The sequence below is a fragment of the Aegilops tauschii genome, chromosome 3 (genome assembly GCF_002575655.3).
Source record: "Aegilops tauschii subsp. strangulata cultivar AL8/78 chromosome 3, Aet v6.0, whole genome shotgun sequence".
Taxonomy (NCBI): domain Eukaryota; kingdom Viridiplantae; phylum Streptophyta; class Magnoliopsida; order Poales; family Poaceae; genus Aegilops; species Aegilops tauschii.
In genome coordinates, this window is record NC_053037.3 from 411,496,025 (window position 1) to 411,506,692 (window position 10,668).

Below are 10,668 nucleotides of genomic sequence, written 5' to 3' on the forward strand. Positions count from 1 at the left end.
AGTTTGGCTCTGCTTCCATAGAGCGTACGGAGCAGAATCACAGTACTATAGGCCTGTTCGGCATCCCTCCGAGGCTCCGACTCCAGGCTCTCGCTCCCGGAGCTGGCGGAGTTGAATGAAGGTAAAAAGTACAGAGCGGGGGAGCAGGTGCTCTGCAGATCCTTGAATTTCAGGGAGTAGTGGATTGCCGAACAGCCCCTATATAACGACACTCACGTATGTATGCGTCCTCTTTGGTTGTATCATTGGAGGCTCGATCTTCACTTCAGGATAAACATATTATTTATTCATCTTTTAAGATAGCACAAAATAAATCCACACAAACGGCCCGTATCGCCATAATAACCGCCATTATGACGATCTTGGACGAAAAGGCCTCCATTGATCGCTAGAGTTTTTCAGGGGCTCCAAATCGAGCCCACGAGCCATCATATTTGGTGGTAGGGCGAGAATGCTTGGAGCTCACACCGTCCTAAAACGGTTTGACGTGAGTGATATTTTCCCCTCCCGCTGCTCTTCCCGCCCATGCCGCAGCCTGCCCTTCCTTGCCGTAGGGCTGCCTTTGACCGCTTCCTGCCGTCCCCAGTCTTTGCCGACGATGTCATGGACGTTGCCTCGACCCTCGCGTCCAATTTCCATCAGTTTGGAGTCAGATCCCACGACTTCGACGGTGGTTGCGCCTCCGACGGTCGGCCGCCACCGCCTAGGGCGGCACCTCGCCCTCACTGCCGGCCACAGAGGTGGCAAAACCTATGCCGTTGCGTGCATGAGGTGGCCTCCCCCTGCCAGTACCAAAGGGATCGAAGAAGAAGACGAGGAAGGGCCGAGCCGTTTCCCTTCCTTGCTTTGTCCCGGTGGCGGGAAAAAACTAGGGCACCTCCCCATTCCTACGCCGGACCAGAAACGATGATGAGGTAAAAAAGACGTCCTTTGCCTTATATGTTGTTTTGTTCGATTGAATGCAAGGTGACCGTGGAAAAGTATTGGCAAATGTGCAATATTTGTAATTTAGAGGTGATTATGTGATTTTGGGAGATCAACAGTCAACAAAGAAGCATTCCTCGAGAGTGTGATTGGTGATTCCGACGGGACAAATGATTTCGAACTTGAGGGCGCATCATTGTCACATTTTGAGCAAATGGATGTGTCCAGCCAAGAAACGAAATTTGATCAATTCGAATCCTCTGGCTCATCGAAGAAGAAAGCAATGCGGGAAGCAAACTTCACCTGGGATGAGGATATTGTGCTTGCCAGGGGATTGGAAGATATCTCTCTCAATGCGGTCGCCAGAAAAGATCAAACGAGCACAAAGTATTGCAAGCACATCGAGGAGCATTCCAAATGTCATCTTGGGTGGAGAATAAAGTGTAGCCTCAAATGTCTCAAAAACCGATGGGGTATGATTCAAGAGATGTGCCCCCCAAGATGACATTTGGAATTCAAGAGATGTGCCGGGTCAGGTTATTTGGACCAAGTGAAGCATGTTCCTCCTAGCGGTGTCACCATTGACCAATATGTAAGAAAATTTATTTTGCATTACTTTGAGCATTCTTATCAATTTGAGCATTTGTTTGTTATAGGAAACCATAGCACAAGAAAGGTATTGACAAATGAGAAAGTAAAAGGGAAAATCGTTTGGCCTCCTACATTGTTGGATTTTTTGGAAGGCCACGAGAAGTGGAAGTCGAAGTATGACGACGACAATCCAAAATCTGAGAAGTGCAACAATACCTCTCCGGACATGGACAATGGTGAAGATGATGGTGATGCAGAGGCAAAAGAAAAGGTGCCTAGAAGTCCCACTCCGGTGTCTAGCACGGGTCGACCCAATGAGAGGAAGAGAGGAAAGGAAAAGCTCAAGAGAGAGGAGAGATGGAGGCGATGGAAAAAATGTCAGTGAGTTGGGGAAGATAAGAACCGAGTACGCCGAGAAGAAGAAGCAAGAAAAACCACAGATGAAGGAGAAGAAGAACCAAGAGAAGAGGGCGAGATGAGATGCGATGTAAGAGTGTAGACGATGTCAGGAAGAGATGGAGGCGCCCAGGCTCCAAAAGAATCGGGCGACAACTGAACGCATTGAGTCAGAGAATCGGTTTATCATGTTGGATCCGAACCAAATAGATGTAATGACGCGAGAATTTTGGGACAAGGCGCAAATAGTGCTCAGACATTCCAGGAATCTCGAAGAGACAATGCACACACTAGAGGAGGGGATGATGCACACGTCAGAGTAGGGAACATTGCAGGTGCCGGAGGAGGAGACGGTGAACTCCCCGGGAAAGAAGGGGATGGTGCACACGCCGGCAACATGCGATTTGTACATGTCATCACTTTGGTCAAACATAATAAAACCACAAGTCATTTTTTTGCCAAATCCAAACATCTAGAACCCCCATATCTCCCCCCTTTCTCTCCGAGGCATCCATCACATTTTTTTAAAGTTGGTATCCACCTCTTGTTTTTTTAGAAAAGGAGGAAGAACCCCAGCCTCTGCATCCGAGCGATGCATACGGCCACTTTATTAATTATTCTCACAAAACCTTACAAAGTAATACAACAGTAAGACTAAAGCCGCCGTCTAAGCACCTCTATCCAGCTGATGAAGGGGCGCAGATAGCCTGGGCCTAATACCAAACAGACATCGCAGCCAAACCTAATATCTAAGACCTGAGATCCCATCCAGGACGCCTGCCGGGCATGGGTCTCACCGGTCCGGCGTGCACTCAGATGCCGCCGCCGCCAACTGCCACCGCTCCATCTTCAAAACTGTACTGATGTATCCACCTCTTGTGAGGCCCAATTGATGCATATGGTTGCACATGGTTGACCTATACACAAGCTAGAGAAATGATGACGCCCTACGACATTATCTAACACACATACACTTAGTGTACTTTCTAGTAGATATACGACACAATGCATCTGGATGTATGAAATTCATTTATCATTCCCCGCAAAAGAAAAGGAAATTCACGTACCATGTGTATGGGTGTATACTTAGTCCGAAACATGGATGTGGGGTGATAGAAAGATCTTGCTGATGAATCACACAACTATTGGTAAGACCGCGGAGGTGGGTAACAACCCTATTTCCTACCTTGGTCGATCTCTTATTATCTCTAAACAAATTAAAAGAGCATTTGATGGCTAAAAGAGTTAAAAACGCTAGCAACTAGAGCTCCTTACTCGATATGTGTTTTTAGTATGCTCCTGCCTCTTCGAGAGAGGTTGGGCATGTAGAGTTTTTTGCTTAGGCCTATGGATCCTTATATACGCGTCAAGCCTTGGTTTCGAAGTCGGGCTGAAATTGAGTTGGATTTCAAGTCTCCAATGACCAAGGAAAGCAAATCTCTAGCCTAAACCAACCTAGACAACTTAGCGGGGTCTTATAGACTCACTCCATGTTTCCTTATCCCATACTTATACATGGATACGTCTTCCATTGCTTTTCACTTGTACTTATACTATACACCCCCCCCCCCCCCCCCCCCCCCCCACACACACACACACACGCACACACACACAACACGTGAAAATAGTGTCGTGACATGAGGATTTGAACTAAATCGAAACTCCACCCGAGCTACATGTACTTAGAGCTCCGACCAAGCCCTTAGCGAGGTTGACCCTTGGAACTTACCGGGTTACTTTCCAGAAAATACCGGGTTAATCTCTACTTTGATTTTTGCCTTAGTGCAAACTCGGAAAATTCTTTTGAGTAAAAAATCTCAAGCTTTTATAGGATATTTCATCCTTTGAAAATAGAAAATCATGTACTTAACACCGAAATTGTTCATGTATTTAACACCGAAAAAAAAACAAATTCTAAAAATAAAGTGAACAAACTCAAGTAAGATGTAAACGATACATGAAAAATAAAATAAAAATGTCAAAAGATAAAGCAAATAGCTGAAAATGAAACAAAATTAAAAATAGAAAAAATAAGAAAAATAGAAAAGGAGAAAGAGAAAGACTTGGCCGAGCCATTTTAGGCGATAACATCTCCAACCGGACCTTTGAAAGTCCTACCCCGCGCCTTAAGCACTGACGAAAAGTGGTGGCTGAGGCCCAAAATTAGCGCTATCCTCGCCTCACTTGCCAGTATTAGTATTGCTCACTCACCAGACTCCCTCGCTCCCTCACTGTACAGAGAAAGCCGACAGCTGCTGACTTTTATTATAGATTCAAAATAATTATAATTTAATAAAACCATAAATTTGAAAGAAGTTCACGAATTTAAAAAAAGTTCACTGATTTAGAAAATAGTGGCGAATATATGGGGGAATGCATTGGAGCTCCCAGGTACCACACACCCCTATATGAATATAACATTAAGAAAAATATCAGGAAATTTCGAAAAATTCTGAAATTTTGTGATATCAAACCTGAGTGCCTATTGTACACCTGCGTTCAGTTTCATGGGAAATGGTTGACCAAATAATGTTTTCCATACATAGGAATTTTTGACTTTTTTTACCGAGATTAACACGGGGATCCATTTCCCCATGAAACTGAAAACGTGTGTACACTGGGCACCCAGGTTTGATATCCCAAAATTTCAGAATTTTTTGAAATTTCCTAATATTTTTCTAATGCTATATTCATATAGGGGTGTGTGGCACCCGAGAGCCACAGCAGGAAATTTTAAAAAATTCTAAATTTTTGGGATATCAAACCTGGGTGCCCATGTACACCCATGTTCTGTTTCGTGGGGAATGAGTGCCCGGTGATAGCACAAAATATTATAAACGATTTTTTTCTTTTAACAATCCTAAAACACACATAAATTAGATTAAGAAAAGTCCACCAGAATGGCAGAGAGTGGCGCTTACCTGACAAGCAGAACAAAAAGTATAGAAGAAACTAACCTCCACACAAAAAGCAGAAAGAAAAAAACTACTAGAAGGAATTCCAAATAAAGGCCTAATGCAGAAAAATGAAAATTGATAAACGAAAACAATAGTACCACCTGAGTGCGGCGTTTCGGTGCCCAGGCTCATCTGCACCCGGACAAAAAAAATTCAAAACAAATACTAGATTTTTTTAAAAAAAATCCAATTTTTTTTGTGTAGTAGATAATTTGATGCATGAGGTTCGCTCCAATTTTCAGATCATTTGAACATTTAAGTAGCTCTCAGCAAAAAAGACAAATCAGGTCAGAACAGTACGTGAACAGTAACCTTTTTTACAGACCCTGAATTTGTCTTTTTTGCCGAGAGCTGCTCAGATATCCAAATGACTTGAAAATTGGAGCGAACCTCACGCATCAAATTATCTACCACATAAAAAAATTGGAATTTTTTGAATTTTCTAGTATTTGTTTTGATTTTTTTCGTCAGCGTGGGTGCAGATGAGCCTGGGCTCAAAAATGAATTATCGCACCTGATTTCCAATATAAAGTTAGCACGCAAAATTAATGCCAAATTGCCAATTCCAGCACTCCCTGGCAGAACATTGGCCGCAACAAGCAAAGCATGAAACATTTGACTGCATATTCACAGCAAGGATCAATGCCAATCAGGGTTATGTTTAAGTAGCTTGGATATGGAATATGACTTCACCTCCTTGAGGTGTCAAGTCCATGAGCAATAGTAAATTCCAGTCATATATAACCCCACATGGAATGACATCGCCAACGGCTATGGAATATACAACATAAACCACCAGAAAGTGTCATTTCATTCTTCAATGTGTGAAGCATGGTGAATGCAGATATACCATGTGCCATCTGTCTTCTCGAAGACGTTGGTGGCAATTTGCTTCCCCCAAGATTTTCCTTTGGTCTTGACCAACTCCAAGCATGTAACATAACCAAGGTCACCACGCACATGAACCTCTATGTTCTTAAGATCAATGTTTAGAGGGAACTCATAGTCCGCGTTGCACACCATCTCCCAGCTTTGCAAGACCACATCATAACCGGATATCCGACCTGCACCGGGATGGACAACATACACATGGTCTCCTTTAGCCCAGATAGAGTACATTGCAGTAAAATCTCCATTCTTGAAAGCGTTGTAGAATCGTGTATTTGCTGCAAGGACGGAAGCTTCAGTACCCTCATGGAGGATGCGCAGATCATCCCTGATTTTGGCAGCACGGGCATAATCTTCTTCCCGGATAGCTCTGTCCAAATTATGCTGAAGGGTTTCTTCGTCAGCTAACTTATCTTCTTCAGTTTTTGGATAGCCATCAGCCTCGCCACTTTTAACATGGCAAATTCTGGATCTGTTGAAGTTGGAGGCTGCAATTTGAAGCCCTGCACTGAACGTGTGGCAGTATGAGAACAGCACATGGTTTTGTTTCTACTTAATTCCTATTGAAAAGTATTATATCAGCCATAACCACTTTCGGCTAGATTCAAGTATCAGAAAATGGCTCATTCAGAATTACAGTTCCGAAGAACGTTATAACCTATGCAGAAAATTACTAGTCTTAGAAATACTCTGTAGCATCAGAAAAACACAAGTTGCACATTCTAGCCTTATAGGTTCACAAGCGGAGCTAGACACATTAGCAATTGATGTTATCTTCTAGTAAACCTCTAATTTGCTCGAGAGTAAGTTCACATTCATCTAACTCTTGTCTAGGTCTTCTGTAAGTTAGGCCAGTTATATAAGATCATATGAGACAGTGCTAATATGCCGCCACACAAGCGCATATTGGTATCTACACTACACAATCCAATTCCATAGCTGCAGAACTAAAGTCTGACAGAAATAAATTGTGCCCCAGAACTGCTGAAACATGGAGGGGGCGGGGCGCCCGACGGTGCGAGAACCGGAAGGGAAAAAAATCCCAACCAAATTCAGTGGTTGGAGCAAGAACCAGGGGATTACTGCGTGGGCTTATGCAATCAGACCAAGAAATCGAGAACAATAGCCAAGAAAGGGGCCTCACAAGGTTCTCTCCGCACTGCGTCGTCGGATGCAGAGGCGAGCCGGGGAGGGGTTGTGGTTATCGGTGAAGAAGAACGCCACTTCCCTGAGCGGCGCACTCGCGGACGGCCGCAAGATGGCGCTCGCAGCCTGCGCCGCCGACATCGCCGGGAAATAAGTCGTCGCAGCCGCGCAGGCAGGCTATCCTCCGGTTGCTCGTGTTTATCTTTGACTCTCTCTGTCGTCGCTCGGCTCCGTTGTTATTTTAGGAAAATTATAGGAGTATTATGAAGTCGTCCCTGTGGGTATGTGGTTTTGCACGTTCCAGCGAAGCATATGTGAAAACAACATTTGCAGGTGTGATGATTTCTTTTTCAGAGAAAAGGATCATATCTATTACAAAAGTTCAATACAAAACATCTCAAACATAATGAAAATTATATCGAAATTTTGATCAACCGAACTACTACTATTACCGCCAAAACAAGCGCTGAGAGCCGGCTAGACACCAATGCCTTCGCCTCCTCTCCTAGATCCGCCCGCTCCGACTGTCCCTCACGGCTGCAATCCCTGCCTCCAATCAAAACCCTCCTCCGTCGTATGCTAGGTTCTCAGGGAAGAACACACACGCGAACAAATGTCATTTCTTGGGTTGGTAGGACAAATCATTTGGGAGGTAGAAAAAACGCGAGGGGAGGGCTCTCGCGAATCCGCCCTCCCGCTCGTCCGCGCCGCCTCGGGGGCAGGCCTCTTCCTCCCCAGCTCCCCTCGCCTCCGCCCTTCTTCACCCTCCTCGCCGCCGCCCGCGTGGGCCGCTGGGCAAAGCCTGGTTGGCTCGGGTGGCGGCGGGGGCTTTCTTCTCCCCGTCTGTCTTCGGGGGCGGGGTGCGGCGGGGTGGGGGGTTGCGGGTCGCGACGCTGGTGGCGTGGGCGCTCATCGGTGTCGCGGCGGCTGTGTGGTGGAGGCGGGGCTTCGTCCTTCGGGCGGATCATGCAGGACGGTTCTGGTCCGATCCGGTCGGATCTGGCGCCAACGGCGAGGGTTGCGGGCAGCCGTTGCTGCCGTGGATCAATGGGCAGTGCTGGTGGTGTGGATGAGGTGGTGGAGGTGCGTGCGCGTCCCAGAGTCCAGTCCGGCATTTCTCCCCAGCTTCTGGACGATGGTGTGCCGCGTCGGGGGGGGAGGGCTGCGGGTCGCGGCGCTGGTGGCGTGGGCGCTCGTCGGTGTCGTGGAGGCTGTGCGGTGGAGGCGAGGCTTCGTCCTTTGGGCGGATCATGCGGGACGGTTCTGGTCCGATCCGGCCGGATCTGGCGCTGGCGGCGAGGGTTGCGGGCAGCCGGTGCTGCCATGGATCGGTGGGCAGTGCTGGTGGCGTGCCTGAGGTGGTGGAGGTGCGTGCGCGCCCCGGAGTCCGGTACGGCCTTTTTCCCCAGCTTTTGGACGACGACGGGCCTCTCTTGGGCCCATCCTTGGCGGTGGTAGCGACGGATCTAGTCCCCTCTTCAGCGGACGGGCGGCTGTTGGTGGCCTCTCGTCGGTCCGCGCCTTTAGCCTTGGTGGGGTGAAGCAGGGGTGCTTCAGGGGGGAGGGAGGGAGGTAGGAGGGATGGGGGCTTCCGATGTGGTCGAGCCGCCCGTCGCCGACACATGGGGTGCCGGTTGTGGCCGTGTGCCGCTCCTCCCCCTCCCCTCCCCCCTGGTGCTTTTCTGGTTGCCGACCTGGCGATGCTTGAGGCGGGACGGTCGCTGCCGGTTCCGGGAGTGGTTGGGGTTCGCGGAGCTTTCAAAGCCACCCCTTTGATGTTCTCGGAGCGGTGTGGGTGCAGGGCGGCGGCCCTGGCGGTGGGAGGCGTGTTGGTCTTGGACGGATTGCGCGGCTCGGGTGAGGGCGGGCAGACATGGCCGCTGGGGCGGCATGGATGCGGGTTGTTGGCAGAGCGGGGGAGCGACGGAGGGGTCGAAGCACCGGGGTACATCACTTGCCCAGTCTTTGTACTGGCCGACGGCGGCGGCGTCCGCGGATGTCGTTTCTTCCTTGCAGGCTCTGTCGCGGTGCTCTCATTCCCTTCGTGTTGCTCCGGGTGAAAACTTGATCATGGGATCAGACGGTGGCGGCTATCCGTGGTCATGCCCTTCTTGGAGGCATCGTTTTTGAGTCCCCGCACCGGTGTTGGCCGTCTCACCCCTCCGCGATGGATCGCTCATGTGGTGGTCTTCGTCGACTAGAAGCGGTTCTTCTTTGCTTTTTTGTAGTATGCTTGATAGTCATTGGGTGGTTTGTCGGTGCACGGCACCTTTTGTATCTTACTTTGAGTGCGTTGAGCGCGGTGGTGGCGTGTGTTTGTATCGGTGTCCTTGGATGTATGTGATGATAGTCGCTTTATAATATAAAGCGGGGGAATCCCTTTTTCATCTTGGTTTGACCGGAATCTATTGATCGTTGGAAACATACACCGGTTGGTCTCAACCCGATACACTCACCGCAGACACCTCGTCGACGGGATTGTCTTCTTTCACTGAATGAACATCATCGAAAAGACTGAAATAAACTTAAAAAAATGTGAGCGCTGATACTAAGTTTAGGACTTGGACCTTGATGGACAGGGTCCACCACAAGAAAACTTTTTTTTGACTAGTAATACGTGTCTCATTAATAAACATCGACACTATAAGACTAAAAAGATAGGATAATCCTATGCAAAAAATCAGCGCCTGACCCTCTCCATTAAGGAAAAGCAGACAGATCACCTCTTCACCGAGCTCGACGCGGCTCATCGCTGATCAGCAGCTTTACGGATCTTCAAAGTAGTTTACCCGAAGCAAAACCATTGCCGTTGAAAGAATCAGACCGGGGCAACGTGTCCCTGGACACGCCATCGAACTCCAGAACTGACACCCCCGCACGACCACGACGTCGGAGGAGGAAACCAGAACTGTCAGCCTCCAACCACAAACCCAGCACAAGATGCACCATCTTCCAGCTGTCACTTGCGTAGACAAGCGTCTGCGCGTACTCCTGAACGACAAAACCTTCCTGCTCCACCATAGCGTAGGAGACAACGCCGCAGCAACGGGGACAAAGCAGAAAGAGAGACACACCTAATGGAGTCACCGCCGCCGCCTCGCCGACACCATCCATGAACCCTAACGCCGCCAATCTAAAGGATCGACGAACACACGATGCCATCAACTCCGAGACGCTGCCATGAAGAACACTGCCAGTGTAGGAGTGGAGTTGAGACAGATTTATTCATCCGGGCGCCGCTCCCATCACCCCAACGGCGCACCACGACCTACAAGTCCAAGCTACAGAGCGAAGAAACGGGGTTCCCCTCTCTCCTTCCGCCGGAGCAGCAACCGGAGGGAGAGGGGGCCAGCGCCCTCGCCGGTGGAGATCGGTGGAAGAAGATCGCCTCCCTAGTCGCCTCGCCCGTGGCGACGGCTAGGGTAGGGAACGCTTGATACCACAAGAAAACTAACAATTTCGGCTTCTTGTCAGCTGAAAGGGATATTTGGGTAATTACATCACCTTGCTTATGTAACGCGATGTCAGCGGCGCACTGTCTGCTGGTTGGGAAACTTCCCTGAGGACCTCGTACATGGGAGGTGGTCAACGACTGTAACCCTGATATTTAATCAATGATTCTCTTTCTCGCAAAAAATTAAGTATTTTGCGGAAGGAGGTCAGTGGAGAGTGCAGACTGGAGGGTCGAGGGCTTTAGGAACCTTCGTAGTTTGTAGGCATAGCAACACAAGTTACGCAATGCAACTTAAACTATCAGCTATTCAGA

The 10,668-nt window shown here is 48.5% G+C and overlaps 1 protein-coding gene across 2 annotated transcripts; it reads right to left on the bottom strand.

Annotated features, from left to right (window-relative positions):
* Positions 1–5,478: 5,478 nt before the first annotated feature.
* Positions 5,479–7,190, bottom strand: LOC109760739 (uncharacterized). Of its 2 annotated transcripts, XM_040404226.3 has the most exons (3): positions 6,901–7,190; positions 6,059–6,264; positions 5,479–5,932 (listed from the first exon to the last, which is right to left on the bottom strand). In XM_040404226.3, the coding sequence occupies exons 1-3, from the start codon at positions 7,041–7,043 to the stop codon at positions 5,679–5,681; spliced, it is 603 nt and encodes a 200-aa protein (XP_040260160.1). In that variant the 5' UTR covers positions 7,044–7,190; the 3' UTR covers positions 5,479–5,678. The 2 variants fall into 2 exon arrangements, with proteins under 2 accessions (XP_040260160.1, XP_020175133.1); XM_020319544.4 differs by having other exon boundaries at positions 5,479–6,264.
* Between the last annotated feature and the right edge of the window lie 3,478 nt (positions 7,191–10,668).